Source organism: Hemitrygon akajei, chromosome 15, assembly GCF_048418815.1.
Source record: "Hemitrygon akajei chromosome 15, sHemAka1.3, whole genome shotgun sequence".
Classification (NCBI taxonomy): Eukaryota; Metazoa; Chordata; class Chondrichthyes; order Myliobatiformes; family Dasyatidae; genus Hemitrygon; species Hemitrygon akajei.
The window spans coordinates 38,703,299-38,722,333 of record NC_133138.1 but is presented as its reverse complement, the minus strand read 5'-3'; the positions used below and the strand labels follow the sequence as shown (position 1 = coordinate 38,722,333).

The 19,035-nt window shown below is 38.2% G+C and overlaps 1 protein-coding gene across 1 annotated transcript; it reads left to right on the top strand.

Moving 5' to 3' along the window:
• Nucleotides 1-9,191: 9,191 nt before the first annotated feature.
• Nucleotides 9,192-16,873, top strand: LOC140739552 (protocadherin alpha-C2-like). The gene is made up of 2 exons (XM_073067947.1): nucleotides 9,192-12,062; nucleotides 16,766-16,873. The coding sequence occupies exons 1-2, from the start codon at nucleotides 9,510-9,512 to the stop codon at nucleotides 16,871-16,873; spliced, it is 2,661 nt and encodes an 886-aa protein (XP_072924048.1). The 5' UTR covers nucleotides 9,192-9,509.
• Nucleotides 16,874-19,035: the final 2,162 nt, after the last annotated feature.

Here is a 19,035-nt window from a genome sequence, read left to right as displayed (position 1 = left end):
AGAAAGGTAAGTTGGTAAAATCTGGCAGCCAGTGGATCCAGTATCAGCTCATGGAAATGACAAAGGATAATGTGCTGCATGCAGAGGCTAATCATCAGAAAGGTGAGCACCAGGGGAAATCAATATCTGTTCTGCTGGTGGGAGGTGTGCAAGCAGAAGTCAGAGAAATAGAAGCAATATCAGAGATGGCTCCATCAACCACTGTGGAAAGAAAGCTCCAGTTCCTGACAAAGGAGAACCATTCATTCAGTGGAAAGCCGATCTTCAGAGCAGATATGGCAGAGGGAATGAAATATGACAGAGATTTGGCTGCTTTACAAAAGGCAGGTTGGAAGCAGTTTATTCTAGATAGCTGTGAGAATCATTTAGAGTAAATGCAGTTAGTCTCTCTAAGATGGACACAAAGAAATACAGAAAAGGGAGGGAAGTGTGGAAAACTGTCCAAGTAAATTTAAAGGAATGATGAAGTTAGTAGTGATGGTGATAAAATTGACAAGTTCCACATGGGTTCTGTATGTAGTACCAATGCAGTGATCAGAGAAAGTATTGGGGAATTCTAGCATAGCATCCTTGTAACAGGACTGTTCATATAGCCAATGAAAAGACAGGTATATTGAGTCACTGCATAGGCCTATGGCTATATCTTTGATTTCAAGGAAGTTAGAACATCTAAAGAGAAGTTGTTCAGCCCAAGAGCAAGTTCTGCCAAGTAAAGGAGAGCTTTGGTGGAGGGAAACTAGTTGAATTATTGGTGATAACTGGCTTACTGCCAGAATTTGAAGCACAAGATCAGTTGTTTATAAAATGAAATATATACAATAAAAATTCAAGCTCTTAATATTAACAAATAGCCTAAATATAGATCATTTGCATGCTCTAGAGTAACACACACACACACACACACACACACACACACACACACACACACACACACACACACACACACACACACACACACACACACACACACACACACACACACACACACACACACACACACACACACACACACACACACACGCACACACACTGCAGAGCAAAGAGAGTGGTGCGGACAGCCCAGTGCACCTGTAGTCGTGAACTTCCCATGATTCAGGACATTTACAAGAACAGGTGTGTAAAAAGGGCCCGTAGGATCCTTGGGGTCCTGAGTCACCCCAACCACAAACTGTTCCAGCTTTTATCATCCAGGAAATGGTACCACAGCATAAAAGGCAGGACCAACAGGCTCCTTCTACCAGGCCATCAGACTGATTAATTTACGCTGATTTGAGTGTAGTCTATATTACGTTGACTGTTTTATTTATTATAAATTACTATGATTGCACATTGCACATTTAGATAGAGATGTATCGTAAAGATTTTTACTCCTTATGTATGTAAAGGATGTAAGAAATAAAGTGAGTTCAATTCAACACACACACACACACACACACACACACACACACACACACACACACACACACACACACACACACACACACACACACACACACACACACACACACACACACACACACACACACACACACACACACACACACACACATTTGCTCGAAATCTGAATTAAAGCAAAGCTACTGTTGGCCAGAAAGAACTACAGTATACAAATCAGTGGATTTGAATGAGTCAAGGACAGTGGAAGTAGATAAAACAATTGTCTTTGTTTTTGTCATGAGGTCAAAGGATTGGAGGCTGCCATTCTGTGAGGCTGCTCTGTATCCTCTATTTTGTGAATTGGTTTTGCTCTGCTAAATGAATTTCTGTGCTCAGTGAAATGGAGACACCTCCTTTTTCCTTATTAGTGAGAGAAACAGCCTGTGGTATGTCGAATTACAGGGTGAACAAGTAGTCTTTGGGATACTGCAAGTTTGTGTTTTTACTGATGTTTTACTTGAGTGCTTGGTGGAGGGTGCAGATGCTTTTTTTGTTGGTGCGGGAGGGGGTTTGTTGCTTTGCTGCTGCTTATGAATGGGAGGGGGAGCCCAGATGGGCTTTGGGGTTCTAACATTTAACTGTTATTCATTCTTTAGAGCATTCCTCTGTTTTTGTGGATGTTTGCAAAGAAAAAGAATTTCAGGATGTATGTTGTATACATTTCTCTGACATGAAATTTATCTATTGAAACCTATTAATTAAGTGTTTAAACGTAAACACAAGATACCCCTGGTAAATGCTAGATTAGAGATAATTTCCAGGTAAGAAGTTATTTTTGAGGTGTTCTTTGATATTATACAACATGCAGGTTTGTGAATGGTGAGGTTTGTATCTGCCTTGAGTAATTCAAGCTGGTTACTGGTTTTGTAACTCATTTAAAACAAAAAGCCATAAATCAGTAGTTGTCGCTTGTGGAAGAGGGCAATAAATTGATGCTGGCTAGGACCAGGGGAAATAAGAATGTGGCACAGGTCAGTCAGATAACCTTGAGACAACAAGATTGAAGTGGAATATTTGAATTGATAAGAATTGTTTAAAAGTAAGGAGCTTTGAACGTTGAGCTGTGACAACTCTCTGAGGATGAACCATTACAGATTGCTGAAGTTAATAACCCCACATCAGCCATGTAGAGATTAGATCAGGACCACGAGGAATACCTGGCCAGCATAGACTTCTTTCCCAGGTATTACCTTTTCTTTTTTTTTGTTCATGGAGGTTCAGGGAAACTTAGCAGGTGTGCACACAGGTACTTGCTTGTGTAAGTTCACAATAAAGGTACTTGTCAGTAACCACGGATTTTCTCTTTGCCTAATTGATCATTATTACTAAGGGAGAATCCTTGGAACACTACAGAAATAGAAACAGGTGAGTGTGGCTCTCTTAAAAAATTGGTATGTAAAATATGTTTCTTGCCATTTCACTTATGTCAATAAGACCATAAGATCATGAGATATAGGAGCAGAACTAGGCCATTTGGACCATTCTGTCTGCATCGTCATTCTAGCTTCTCCCTATAACCTTTGACACCATTATTAATGAAGATCTTGTCAACCTTGGCTTTATATAGATGTGTATAATGGTAAGGAATGCTTTTGGTATGCACACTTTTACATATTTTAGGGGCAAAAACTAAATTTACTTATATATGCTTACCATAAATAATGTCCCTGAAACATTGGACTTGCTTGATTTACAATTGGAAATATACATTCATAAAGGTGCATTGTTATAGCAAAAAAGGTAAAATTCACAAAGAAGGAAATACCAGAAAATAAACTTAAAGGATGATTTTGTCAAGAGCAGGTTTTGCATTTTGACATGTTTTAAGTACATATTACTATTAATTTATTTCTGATGTAATATGCAACAAGCTTGTAACATGAAATAAGATGTTAAAGCTCTTCCCTGTTTCCTTTGGATGTTCCATTATGAATCTTCCATTCACTGGGTAAAATCAAATGTGGGACCTCATACACCAATAAAAAAGAGTCTTGAGAGAAACATCCTAGCATTATTTTAAATCATGTGCTGTGTCAAAGGCTTTGGTGCCTGTGCAGTTTCTGAGGGACCAGTGAATGCTCAAAGCAATTTTAAGCAATAACAACACTTTCTAGGTACCGATTTCACCAGAGCTGATGGGTTTTGAAGGTACAATGGAATAGAATAGACCAGAATAATCAATCATGCAATCCCATAAGATAATTCTTCAGTTTTTGAGTCAGAAAAAGTAAAATCATTGAAGAATAACTATGGAATGCTGCGAGCATGATATTAATCAAAAATACCTGAATGTTAGATGGTTGCTGCAAGTAAACAAGAATCTTTAATTCATAAACTACAGTTTTCAAATCAACCAAGGGTAACTGAAGGGTTGATGATTATCTGATCAAAAACCATGGATGTGGCAAAGCTTTGCAATAGAACTAGCCCCAATGATACTTTCATTCAAATCCCTGTTTCTCAGTTGAGCAGTATTGATATTTTGAAAAATAATACTCATTCAAACTGTGATGAAACCTATTAGTAAAGAGAGGGGATAATTTCATTGCAGTCTTTGTTGCAGCATGTATAGGCCTATTTCGGTATTCAAAACAAAACCAGCCAGTAATTTCACTGTTCTCAAGTCATATCAAACATTAAATGTGCTCAGCTAAAGAAAAAGATTGAAATCAAACAAAATTAAATCCAGTCATAAACAAGAGAATGTCTGCATATGCTAGTAATCCGCGCAACATACACAATAAGCTGCTATCTATTTTAGAGTTACATGTTGCTTTCAGAGACCGATTATTTTCTCTGGCATATTAAAATGGAAGCAAAAAGCAAGAGCAATCATTATGTGAAGCAAAATAAGAAAGCCAATGCATTTGACTGGTCGTATAACTCAAACACCAGATAATATAGCAGGCTTAGTGAGACAATAAACTTTTCTCAGACAGTTCCAGAAGTCTAGGTAAAAGTCTGCAAAATTCATCAAGGCATATAAGGATTATTCATGCAGCTTTACTGAGCTTCTTCACCATTCAGAAAGGTTCAGCTAATCCTACAATTGATCCACTTTTCCTCAGCCTTCACATTTCCGATAAAATATCTATCAAATATGCTCTGATGTATGCTCAGTGGCACACCATTCAGTATCTTCTGTGCTCTGAGTAAAGACATATCTGGTCATTTCAGTTTCCAATTAGTTGTCTGTATGCCTTGAAAAACTCCCCAAATCTAGACATTCCATTTTGTCAAATAGTCTATTAGCATCTACACCACCTTCTCAGAATACAAAGTGATTATCCTTCATTAGTATAAACTCCAGTGAATGTTGGAAGTCTTGGGCACTAGGCACCTTATTTCAGCAATTAATGTTCTACCAAGTTTCAATTAAGTATGACTTCTGAGTGATATGAAGAATATAATACATCACAATGCTCTAAGGGTGGTATTGATAATTGCAACAAGGTTTTTTGTTCAACTAAATTAGAAAGGATTCTGCCATAGTATCTGCTGTTCCAATTGGTTGTTGTTACTTCCTAGTTATAAATACAACACATTCTGCAGATTAATAAAACCAAAATGTTGGAGGAACTCAGTTGGTAAGGCAGCATCTATTGGGGAAAATAATCAGTCATCTTTTCAGGCTGAGGCACTTCATCAGGATAGGTAAAGGGAGAGAGAAGAAGCCAAAATAATAATGTGGGAGAGAGGAAGGATTACAAGTTGACAAGTGATATGTGATACAATGTGAGGGGAAGGTCCTTTCTTTTTCAGCCCTTTAACTTTCCACCTATCACATTGCAGCTTCTCCACCTCCTCCCACCAATCAACTTTCCCCCTTACCTGGTCTAAACCTTACTATGTGCTTTGGCAGATATTTTGCATCATATTCACACAGTTATGTTTGTTTCTGACCTTAATTTATGTCACAGCATTGGGATAGCGCATGTGGAAATTCCAAATGTATGGCTTTGCAATTTTCATTTCAGGAAATTGTCAGGTGGCCATGATACCCTAACTAATCAAAGATTGAAAGTTGCAGTGTCTAAGTTCACATCAGCAGTGTTTGTTATCAACTTTGGGATAGAAATTCATAACAGGGATATTAAACAAAACAATGAAGGAATGCAAAAACAAAAATGATACATGTCAGAAGCTGCTGCAATTCCCAGGCTTTCAATAGGAAGTTCTTATGAATAATTTGTTTCATGTGATTAATTAAAATGAGGAAACTAGTCACAAAATATACTTTGCATAACTGTGACAAACAAAAGGAAAGTGCATTGCATGGTACCTGACATTTGTTTAAATGTACCGACAGTAAATCTGTCTTTTTGTAGACTGCTACTTGAATTACTCACCTGCAAATTCATCTTGATCAGGAAGGGACATCGCTAGGGATTTTCTTTTTCATATTCCACATCCTCTGCAGAGAAAATACATCATGAGACTGATCTGCATCTGCAGAATCTCTTGTGTTTATGAGACTGAAGCTTCCTTCTTACACCTTATTGCTCATACCCTGCCTGCTTCCTCATCAGCAGCATGAAAAATGTAATTCAATGGCTCTTATGTGGCAGTGCTACTGCTGAACTGGCTAATGTTTACTTGCAAGATAATTAAAATGTTGTCTTCATTAGATTAACATTTCACATTTTGGTAAAAGAAATTAATGTATTTGATTGGTAAGTAAATCATCAAAGTATTATGTTGACAAGATAAAATTCAGAACCTTTTTGTAAATTTCAGTAGCAATTTATTTTCACTTTTCTTCTTTTATATTTTAAAAATAAGCCACTTGAGATGCAAATTATCATCAGTGCAGGTCAAACTGCAAAGAGACTTTTATAATGAGTAGCTTTCACAAAACAAGCAATCACCATACAGGATGATAAAAAAGGATGTGGATGCTAGAAATATGAGTTAAACTGTAAGATTCTAGAAAAAAAGTAGATCCAACAGATCTCCCAATATTTTGCAATACCCTCTTTGAACTTTTATTTCATATTTTGTTTAAATCTATTTTGGTTAGATGAGGAGGTTGTTGTGTGGGATTCAATACAGACTGAACAACCATCCCCCCACTCATCCAGACCATATTGCTTTCTGAGTACATTCACATCTGATGGAGTTATGCTTCAGTAGGTACCTTTTTGTATTTTATATCATACTTTAAGTATATAGAGGCTGAGTGAGCCTTAAAATTTTGTTAAAAGTGTAACAATAACACTGGTGTCTTTGAAACTATTGGTTTACCATTACTTTCTTATAGCTATGTTTCCAATTCTTAACCTGACCATGAAATGGTTCAATTAGACAGTCAATCAACAAGAAGTCAAGTCACCTTCACCAGCTCAAAGGTGATGAAGGATGGGAAATAAATTTGAGCCTTCTCACTGATGACTTATCTTTTGAAAGAAACTCCAATGGCTGCTGTAAATTTGTGAGCATTATCATTGATTTTGGCCTCACAGAGAGGAAATAACTCCCCAATGTATGAACTGCTAAATATTAGCTATGATATAATATATTCCCCTTGCTAATGTACTGGATCACTCTCTAACTCTTTGACTATACAGTACAGCTGAGTTTACCAAGAGGGTCACAGAACAGAAACTTAGCTAATCTGTGCTGTTTGATGCAGGGAAGAGAAATCATTGAGTGCCATAGAGGTAGCAAAACGTTGTATCGATTTTATGTGTTTGAAGAGTATGTAGTAATAGAAAATGTGTTCAACTTTTGCACAATGAATTCATGAATCCTGTCAGGCATTTTCAGAAAGATGTATTTTACAAGCTGAGAGGAAAACTCTCAGCCGCACTCTAATCCCTTGGCTCAGCCAAGCATATTTCAGATCCTTACCCTAGGGCTAAGTTCTCCTCTTTAAGCCAGCTCAGGTTCTAACTCAAAAGGATTTCAGTATTCTTTATTCAAGCCTGTATTGCAACATATTCCATTCGGATCAACTGTTAGTATTTTATGCATCTATTGTAACCAATTCCTTTCGTGTGTCAGGGAATTATTGTTCTTGCTAGTGGCATTCTGGATCAATTGTAGCACCAAGAGGCACAACTTCAACTGCTTCTACCATTCAATTAGTAGAGAAATACTTTGCCTGGATGGTTTAACGTTAAATCTGCAGACTTTCTTCAAAACATTGTGACTTGCTTCTTGGTCCCTTGATATTCTTTCTGCTTCAAGTTAATTTCTTCCATAGCATCAACTTTCTTTATATCTTATACAACATCTCAGGACAACAAAAAAAAACGGCCCCGGTGATTTTGTTTCCATGGGAACTCATTTCGCAAATGTTGCCAAGGACTTGTTGCCTAAAGCCTTCAATACTAAAAAGAAACTTTGCTCAATAATATATTGTTTTATAGATGTGGCCCATTTAACCTGTTCTTAACAGGAAATGACTCGGTGAATGATGAATAGCAATAAGCACTGATTCATTGTATCATATTACCATCAATTTCAGTATATTTTCAAAATTAACTCTTCTGAGACTTGCATCAATAGAAAGTCAAAAGGAGAAGGGTCTGATATATTTTGTGTTAATAAATGTTTAACTGAATAGAAGAGTTGAATATTTCTTTCTTCATTGATGCTGTGCATCTTGGTAATCATTTTCAGTTTTTTCTTTGTCTGTTGAGTCTTCTACTGATATCTGAAGGCAATCAATTAACATAGGATATCTGTGTCAAAAGAGAGACTAACAACTAATAATTTACCATGATTCATTGTTTATTTCTTTTTGATCTTTTAGGATGCATTAGAAATTGGACCCTGCTTGCATCACAGGACTGATCTGCTCACATCATGCGCGTGATTTCAATTAAAATTCTATGCATTTTCTTCTGAGAGGAAGGTGAATGCTTTAATTGCTTTGCATATCTATATCATTCATATTGTGTTGCAGTGCTGGCTGACATTTTCAGCTTTGATGACCATCATTACCAAGAAGATGACTAAATTTACATATTGAGCATCCTCACTACTTGGTCCACATGCCAGTTCATCTATCACTATGGCACTCTAAATCTCTCTCTCGTTAACATGCATCCATCATTCTTTCTCCTCATATTTGTACTTTGTCCCTTAATACAGCGGATATTTATAATGTATTTCAGTAAATGTGACTACGTTAGGCTCCCAAAATATATAACCACCAAACGCTAAAGTGATTATCTGGTGTTCAGTGCAGAATTAATTCTAGTCCCTTTAGGGATTTTTGCCAAGGGTCCAATGAAGAATATGTCAAGGCTCATTGAGTTTGGACATTCAATGGGAAATAGGCGAGCCAGTTTTCGCGTGAGTGCACTGTAATGAGTTTAATAAGTTAACTCAAAGTGAACCAGAATGCTGCCGAATACACAGAAGATTTGTAAATTATTAGGAGCAAGCTTCCACCCTATTTTGTGCATATCATCTGATTATCAATCTTGATTTGAGAGCACATTATACACTTAATTATACAGAAAAAAATCGCTCATTACCAAAATGATTTGCTTTCATCAGAGAAAATATAATCTCAATCAGCATTTTATATGGAAAGTAAGAATTCAAGTATTTGAAACCAAATGGAAAAGCATTTTCAAGTCATTTGGCGACATGGACTATCAGACATCGAGAAAAGCTAAAAATCTTTATATTGAATACCTATCGCATTCTGCATGGACTGTGTCTTTAAGACACACCAAGCGTTACCCGCTGGATTGAGCGCTGGTGCTGTCCGCCACAGAGTACTGAAATGTGAGCGCAGAGTCTTCACACCCTCCAGACAAAGGAGCCACCTCCACGTACATACACATACACAGACACACAGAGCCCGCTGTGCTAACTGAGATACAACATCAGAGTAACGGGTATCATTGCAGAACGATCGTGCACGTTTGAAGAAGATGGGAACGACGCTTCAACAGAAGGTAACATTTCTGAAAGAGGAATTGCTTTAACTGAAATTGTTGATTTATCTGCAAATTATATAAGTTACCAAACCAAGAAGTTACGCCTGTGATAATCTTACACTAATTTCTAAATATTTAATCGGAAGACTGGAATACATATCCGACAGCTTGGAAATGTTGACTGGAAAGAGATCGTGGATACTAACAAGGCAAGTGTTGTGCTTTATTACGGTGTCCAGTGTTACTGATTTAATTTCTGGACAGATTCGCTACACAATTCCCGAAGAACTAAAACACGGAGCTTTTGTGGGGAACGTAGCTGACGATTTGGGATTAGACGTTGGTAAGCTATCAGCCAGGAGGCTGCGGATAGTTACCGATGCTTCAAAGCAATATTTGGAAGTAAATTTGGGAAATGGCATCCTGTTCGTGAATGAAAAGATAGATAGGGAGCAGCTCTGTGGTCCTAGCTTCAACTGTTTTCTGCATCTGGAAATCGTTATTGAAAATCCTCTTGAACTATACCGTATCGAAGTGGAAATTATGGATATAAATGATAACTCCCCAAGTTTCTTGAGAAAGGATCTCTCTTTGGAAATTATAGAATCAGCTTTGCCGGGCACACGATTCCCTCTCGAGAGCGCTCACGATCCCGACGTGGGTACAAATTCCATCCAGACCTACAGGCTAAGTCCAAATGAGCATTTTATCTTGGATGTAGAGACGCGAAGCGATCACAGCAAATATGCTGAGTTAGTGCTGGAGAAAGCGCTGGACCGAGAACAACAACAAATCCATCAACTCATTCTGACTGCAGTTGACGGCGGGATTCCAGTCCGATCGGGCAGCGCGCTACTTTCCATTATTGTACTAGATGCCAATGACAATCAACCTGTCTTCCAACAGACAACTTACAAAGTTTCCTTGGAAGAAAATGCAACAAAGGGAACATTGGTGCTAAAACTGAATGCCAGCGACTTGGATGAAGGCTCCAATGGTGCGATAGTGTATTCCTTCAGTCGACATACTCCCCCTAGAGTACAGGAACTGTTTAATGTTGATTCCCAGACAGGTGAAATTAGAGTTAAAAGTGTTATCGATCACGAAGAAGTGAATAATTATGAATTCTACATACAAGCTAAGGATAAAGGTGGTCCATATGCAATACCTGCCCACTGCAAAGTTCTGGTTGATATTATAGATGTAAACGATAATGCTCCCGAAGTGATTCTAACTTCGCTGTCCAGCCCAGTGATGGAAGACGCGACGATCGGCACAGTAATCGCTCTCATCAGTGTCACCGATCCAGATTCGGGAAAGAATGGCCAAATCAACTGCTTGATTTCTCCGGACATTCCATTTAAAATTCAGTCGTCCTTTAATAACCACTACACACTGATGACAGCTGAGCCACTCGACCGCGAAAAGGTATCAGAGTACAATATCACCATTACTGCCACTGATTCTGGCTATCCTTCCCTTTCGACCTACAAGTCCATATTACTGAAGGTCTCAGATGTGAATGATAACGCGCCAAGATTTTCGAAGTCAGCCTACACAGTTTATGTCACTGAGAATAATCCACCCGGCGCCACAGTTTGCTCGGTGACAGCATTTGATCCCGATTCGAATCAAAACGCTTATCTGTCTTATTCCATCCTGGACCGCATGATTCAAGGATTACCCTCGAGAACCTATGTTTCAATCAACTCAGATAATGGAAAAGTTTACGCACTACGTTCATTCGACTATGAGCAACTTAAGGATTTTCAAATCCAAATCCAAGCTCAGGATGCTGGGTTTCCACCGCTCAGTAGCACTGTCAAAGTCAATATAATTATCTTGGATCAGAATGATAACGCGCCCGTTATTCTGTCCCCGCGGCCAAACAACGGTTCTGCTGCTTTTCAGACTGTACCGCGAACTGTTGATCCAGGCCAATTGGTAACCAAAATAATTGCCACTGATGCTGATTCGGGGAAGAATGCTAAGCTCTCCTATCAACTGCTACAGGCCACTGATCCAACACTGTTCAACATAGCTGTCCATACAGGAGAAATAAGGACAACACGGCGTTTCGGCGAGAAGGACGCGTCTAAGCAAAGGCTTCTCATCCTTGTGAAGGATAATGGCCAAGCGCCACTTTCGGCAACAGCCACCGTCATATTTTCAATAATAGATATCATTACAGAAATTCTACCTGAAATCAGCAACTTGTCCGAACAGACACAACAAAATTACAACTTAACGTTTTACCTAATAATCAGCCTGGGGTCCTTTTCACTTCTGTTCATCGTGGCAATAGTTATTATTTCTGCCATCAAATGCCACCAGTATATAAATAATGTCCGTGATCACAGCACAGCTTTTTGGAATTGCTGCTGTCTTCAGCATCTCAATTCGCCAGATATATTGAAAACATCAAATATAAATCTCCAAGTCACAGCGAGTTCCAAAGTGCCATCTGATTTTTTGGAAGTGGGGGGAAGTGAGCCCGCCTCACAATTGTATTATTACAAGGTCTGTTTGACTCCGGAATCTGCTAAGAGTGATTTTACTTTCCTCAAACCATACAGTCCAGCAAAATCCAAAGTCGGAGTTACTAAAGCAGACACAATTGGAGTGGAATGGAATGCACCAAAAACTTTAAACAACGACATGTCAGAATCAAATTGCAAAGCCAAAGCCACTAAGTATCGTCAGTGGGATGAAAATCCAGCCAATCAGGTGGGAAGTTGATTTATCTAATTACTTAGCCATGACTAATGTTAAGATCTCTTTACTTATTGTTACATTTTCATTTTAACCACTTTTATTTTAATCTATTTATTTATTCGTGTGACCCGTTCTCTTTATAATATCATCCAATTCTCAGTTGGGCAAACGAATCTGGCTTCAGTAGCTGTTACTCGATCAGGTAAATTATGCATTAAATAATAGTTGGGTTACTGGGTTGAACTGAAAATTTATGTGTCCTCATTTAAAAGAGCAGTTAAAATTATCTCCTGTTAGTTGTGCCTAGCAATAGAAACATCGAATGAAAGGAAACGTAGCACAATAAAATCAACTTAAATTATCAGGTCGTTCAGAAGTTCTGTTACATGGTGCTCATATGTTGGAGCATGTGCAATTATGTGTGATACAGTATGCCATAACTCGTTTCTTTGCAACTTAATTTAGAAATACTGATTAAAACTTTGCCATCTAGTTTGGATTTTAGATAATTTAATAATGGCGTCAGACAGTTTGCAACACAATGCTCTGATGTTTGAGCAAGCAATACAATTGCTTTTCATCAACAGTCAAAAGGACTATGGTGGATTAAAAGTCTGGTTTAATCAATGTTTTATAAATTGATTAGTATTTGATCGTAAAGCAGAGAGTTTATCCTGAGAAAGTGTAAAACTGCACACACGACGTTGACAGAGGCGCAGATCCTCAAAGACATAATCCTGTCCTAATCCTGTGGATCAAACAACCCTTATTGAAATGATCTGCAGAGTAGCAGTCAGTTTCTCATTATCAGAACAACTTTTGACTGATTGGAAAACAACAGTAATAATGAATTATAGGTCAGCCAGACGCCTAAGGTTGAAGGGAAAAGAAACATGCTTTGATTGAATGTGTGTTTTTCACATCTTTACTGAATCCTTCATTTATAATTCGGTTGGAAAATCTTCCACACGGGCACTGTCAGTTGCTGAAGGGTAAATTCAATCAGTATTACAACAAAGCTATCCATAAGCAACTCTTTGCGAATTTTAATTGGTTTCTGCTTAGTAGTATTGAAAGAATATAGCAGCATTTTTATGCCTGCTGAGACATGTATGCAAGACTTCTGAGATCAGCTGCAGGGGTAGTGTCACAAAGATTGATCTTCTCCATAAAGAGCAATGTGAAGCCAAATTGAAGAAGCCTCAATCAATTATGGACCTAATTTTGAAAGAATAAAAAATAATGCAACACAGTATTGTCACCACTCCTTCTCCAAGATCCAGCCAAGTGAGGATGTATTCCCCTACATGCAAGCACTACAGTGGTTGATGGTTCCTCTCGAACTTCTTCAGTATTGGCTTGCAAAGTGCCCAAGTTCAGTTCCCTTCAGAAAATTAGTGCAAATCTAATTTTTATTGCCATTGGAATCTTGATGACCTCCCTCAATTAAAAATAACATTCATTTTGTTTATCCAACTTGAGTTTCATGTTAACTTATGTTAACTAAAATTCTGTTTAACCATTCACTAGTTCTGTATGAAACAAGTCACGGAGTGTTGATGTACATACAGAGCACAGAGGAAGGCACTGGAAGACTAAGCAATTATATAGTTCAATGAAAAAAATTCAAGCTGCTGTTAAGATTCAAGGACAATTTTCCTTAAATCATTTATAAGACAAATGTGTCATTTACAATGCCATCTTTAACTATATGCTCCTCATCACCCAAAACAAGATTGCCCATCCAACAAAGAATATCTTACACAGTATTATTAAGGAGGGTATCACAGGATTTAAGCCATGGAGATATATTTCCATGTCTGAGTAATGTTTAACATAGAGAAATTTCTGAAGTCATGGTGGCAGCTGTCATGGATTTAAGAAGTGCTGTTATCCTTGCCTTAGAAAAAAATATATCAGCATAGTGGAATAGTATCAAAAAAGCATTGGAAGAAGTGACTAATTAAGTCAAGGTTTCCCAACCCTTTTTTGTCATGGATCAATACTATTAAGCAAGGGGCCCCAGGGACCCCAGGTTGGGAACCCCTGATTTTGGCCATTAGATAAGGTACCAGGTAAGTGGGCTTATTTTAGCTGAACTGCATAAAAGTCTCTTAAATATTGCTGCCTAGATGGACAAGTTAACTATGATCTATCACACTCATGACTTTTGGTCAAATAAAAATGTGTAGGTTTAGGTGCATAATTTATGGATTCAATAATTTTGGCAGAACACACGGCGATTGCAAACTGTACAATAATGAACAACATATTCATTTTATCACATTAGATGAGACCAATAGAGAAACCATAGAATATTATTTTGCTTTAGGCATTTGTGATGCTGTCATGTCCTGGTGGTCAGATGACTAATGTGCAACTCTTCCAAGCATCTTTTTGTCCCAAGTATGACAAGATTCTAAACAAAGAAGATTCAATGATCTCAGTTTTCACTAACACCTTTGATGATGCATATATTAAAATGTATGTAATGTAAGTTGCTGATGCTACCTCTGCACCCCTGGAATTCTGCTGCTTTGGCCCTCTGTAGATCAAAACTTCAACAGGATTTGGAGCCAGAGACTCTGGCTAAAGCTAGATGCAGAAGCATTGAATACATTACTGTAAGTATCACGTTATTACCGTTGCTACCACTTCCCACCAGCAACTGAGTTAAAAAAAAGGATAGAAATTATCTGGGTTTGATTTGTTTTGCTTTCAATTGAGAATATATTTTGTACCTTAGTCTTTGTTTTCAGTCTTTTATAATGATGCAACAATAAATTGATTACAAACCTTCAGCTCTAACTGGCCTCATAATTTTTGCAATATTTGCAGATATTTGATGTGATGTAGTATGAATCATAATGGTGAAAGGCCATCTTGTGTGATAATGGGTAACTCAACAGGAATCCATAATGGGTCCATGTGGCAGTTCTGGCTGAGCAAATTTTCTACACACTCAATAATTTTCTGTTATATACATGCTGGGATCCCCTTTTGTCAGCATGGTAATTAATTTAGAGATTACGCTACACATAGATATTTATTTGTCTATTGCATTCAAATTTGTATATTCCTGATTGATTTTTTTTTTGATTTGATGAACTGACTATGAGGCAATTTAGATGTATCCATTGCTTCTGATTTTACAATTCAGCAGAAGTTTCTGTGGTGGCCACTTTAGGACGATGTCAATTTATGTGTTCTTAAAGTTCAACCAGGCAAGAATGAATTTGGGGTATGCATAAGGGAACTGATCTCAGTCACCCTGAGGAACATCTCAAAGATATAAAATTTAGACCATTTTTTCAAAGCAATATTTTTGCGGACTTTCCAAGCTATTTACACCATTGCATGGTCTGACTCTTTCTCTTTCCTTTCCTTTCTTGACAAGTCATTTCCATTTTGGGGGATATTTTTGCCAGAACCATTCAGTAAAACCTTCCATAAGAACTCCATTTCATTCCTTTTTTTTCTGCTGTCATTATACCCACGCCAATGGCTAGCAGATACTTTCCTTATTCCTAGACCATGGCCTCTCATGTAGCTAGACAGGAAGCCATACACACTTACTGAAGATGAAAAGAACAGCTATTATGAAAAATCTAAATTGAAAGCTGAAGGACTTTTACTACTCAGCTTGCTGAATAGCACCTGTAGAAGGAGCAAAACAGTATATTATTGAGAGGGATCACTTGAATCAGGAAAGAGAGGAAACAGGATTTTTTTTTAAGTTGCAGGGATGTGGGAGATGATCTGCCTGTTATACCATGAGACCATGAGGCTGTTATACCTTGTCTGCCTGTTGTACTATTGCATTATCATTTGCTGTTAGTAACCCTGAAAAGCTTGATGAAAGTTATAAAGATAAATTCATAAGAACAAAAAAGTTCTCAAAGATATGAAACTATGATCTGCAGATGATTATTTTGACACAGATAGAGAAAAAAGTCCAGAAAACTGTTGAATTTAATAACTAGTCCATAAGGCTGCTATATGCCAAGATGAAAGATGACATGCTATTTTTCAAGTTATGTTGGTCCTTACCAAATAATGCAGAAAGATGCAGACAGTTGAGTTAGTGTGTTGGAATTTAAATATCAGAGAAATGAAAAAAAACCAGGGTCACCAAAACGGTGGTTCAGTCCACACTTACTTTCTCAGAAACAAAAAACACCACATCATAAGTATGTGGTTCAGTGCACTAGAATGGAAGAAGGGCCAGGGAATAACTGCTTCATCTGAAAGGACAATTTAGGTACTGAGATGGTGGAGAACAAGGTTTTGGTATCTCCTGTAGTGCTATGGGTACAGTGTAATGAAAAGAAAAAAAATAAACTTTTTTTTGAGATGGAAGAGCAGGTTAACAATTTGAAATGGGAACAATCTCTTCAGAATGCTAAAAGACAGGAAGAGAGATAGTGGGGATCTCCTTTTGGAATCTCATTCAAGGTGGCAGAAAGTATGGATGATGAGTCAATGAATAAGAATGCAGAGGGAGGGATCAAAATGGAAGGAGAATTCTGGAAGAGAGAGAGAAACTATAGTCTGGCTAATGATGTGCCTTTACTTAAGAAGGCTACAAGGATAAGTCAGTGAACTGCAGGCCATTAAGTTTAACATCATTAATAGTAAGGTAAGAAAAGATGAGGTACAAAGGTAAGCTAGCCAAGAATATAAAGGAGGATAGTAAAAGCTTCTTTAGGTATGTGAAGAGGAAAAAATTAGTTAAGAGCAAAGTTGGGCCCTTGAAGGCAGAAACAGGTGAATCTATTATAGGGAACAAGGAAATGGCAGACGAGTTGAACAGGTACTTTTGATCTGTCTTCACTAGGGAAGACACAGACAATCTTCCAGATGTAATAGTGGCCAGAGGACCTAGGGTAATGGAGGAACTAAAGGAAATTCACATCAGGCAGAAAATGATGTTGGGTAGATTGATGGGACTGAAGGCTGATAAATCCCCAGGGCCTGATGGTCTGCATCCCAGGGTACTTAAGGAGGTGGCTCTAGAAATCGTGGACGCATTGGTAATCATTTTCCAATGTTCTATAGATTCACGACCAGTTCCTGAGGATTGGAGAGTAGCTAATGTTATCCCACTTTTTAAGAAAGGAGGGAGAGAGAAAACAGGGAATTATAGACCAGGTAGCCTGACATCAGTGGTGGGGAAGATGCTGGAATCAATTATAAAAGATGAAATTGCAGCACATTTGGATAGCAGTAACAGGATCAGTTCGAGTCAGCATGGATTTACAAAGGGGAAATCATGCTTGACTAATCTTCTGGGATTTCTTGACGATGTAACTATGAAAATGGATAAGGGAGAGCCAGTGGATGTAGTGTACCTGGACTTTCAGAAAGCCTTTGATAAGGTCCCACATAGGAGATTAGTGGGCAAAATTAGAGCACTTGGTATTGGGGGTAAGGCACTAGCATGGATAGAAAATTGGTTGGCAGACAGGAAATAAAGAGTAAGGTTTAACGGGTCCTTTTCAGAATGGCAGGCAGTAACTAGTGGGGTACCGCAAGGCTCAGTGCTGGGGCCGCAGCTATTTACAATATACATTAATGATTTAGATGAAGGGATTAAAAGTAACATTAGCAAATTTGCAGATGACAGAAAGCTGTGTGGTAGTGTGAAACATGAGGAGGATGTTAGGAAAATGCAGGGTGGCTTGGACAGGTTGTGTGAGTGGGCAGATGCATGGCAGATGCAGTTTAATGTGGATAAATGTGAGGTTCTCCACTTTGGTGCAAGAACAGGAAGGCAGATTACAATCTGAGTTAGGAAAAAGTTAGGAAAAGGGGAAGCACAATGAGATCTAGGTGTTCTTGTACATCAGTTACTGAAAGTAAGCATGCAGGTGCAGCAGGCAGCGAAGAAAGCTAATAGCATGTTAGCCTTCATAACAAGGGGATTTGAGTATAGGAGCAAAGAGGTCCTTCTGCAGTTGTATAGGGCCCTGGTGAGACCACACCTGGAATATTGTGTTTAGTTTTGATCTCCAAATTTGAGGAAGGACATTCTTGTTATTGAGGGAGGTTAATTGAGGTTAATTATTGAGGTTAATTGAGGTTAATTCCCAGGATGGCATGACTGTCATATGTTGAAAGATTGGAGCGACTGGTCTTGTATACACTGGAATTTAGAAGGATGAGAGGGGATCTGATTGAAACATATAAGATTATTAAGGGATTGGACACACTAGAGGCAGGAAACATGTTCCCAATGTTGATGGAGTCCAGAACCAGAGGCCACAGTTTAAGAATAAGGGGTAGGCCATTTAGAACAGAGTTCAGGAAAAAACTTTTCACTCAGAGAGTTGTGGATCTATGGAATGCTCTGCCTCAGAAGGCAGTGGAAGCCTTTTCTCTGGATGCTTTCAAGAAAGAGTTAGATAGAGCTCTTAAAGATAGTGGAGTCAAGCGATATGGGGAGAAGGCAGGAATGGGGTACTGATTGTGGATGATCAGCCATGATCACATTGAATTGTTGTGCTGGCTCAAAGGGCCGAATGGCCTACTCTTGCACCTATTGTCTATTGTCTATTGACTATTGGTACTGAAGCTGATTGCGAGAGATAGGATTTATCAGCATTTGGAGAGGCAGAAAATTTTCAGCATGTCAGTGTACATGAAAAATTGTACCTCATGAATGTGAATTTATTGACGACGTGACAAGAAGATTCATGAGGACATGTTGGTAAATATTATTGGAATTTGACAAGGACTTGATTGAGAATGGGTTCAGAAGGTGAGATCATAAGCAACCCAATATGACCTAGCCAAATGGATACAGAATTGGCTTGGTGGAGGATTGTTTTTCAGATTGGAGGCATTTGTCTAGGACTGTACAGCAAGGATCATTGCTACTTTTTCTGTTGTTTATTATAAATTAAAGAGTACTATTTAATTAGAAGGTTTGTGGATGATATCAGTATTGGCAGTGTCATGCACAGTGAACAGATTTGTCTAAATT

Excerpts from the sequence above, each read along its gene's own strand:
- LOC140739552 (XM_073067947.1), top strand. The coding sequence starts at position 9,510 with ATGTTGACTGGAAAGAGATCGTGGATACTAACAAGGCAAGTGTTGTGC. Across the intron at positions 12,063-16,765 it reads ATGAAAATCCAGCCAATCAG|AAGAGGAAAAAATTAGTTAA; the intron begins GTGGGAAGTTGA and ends TTTAGGTATGTG.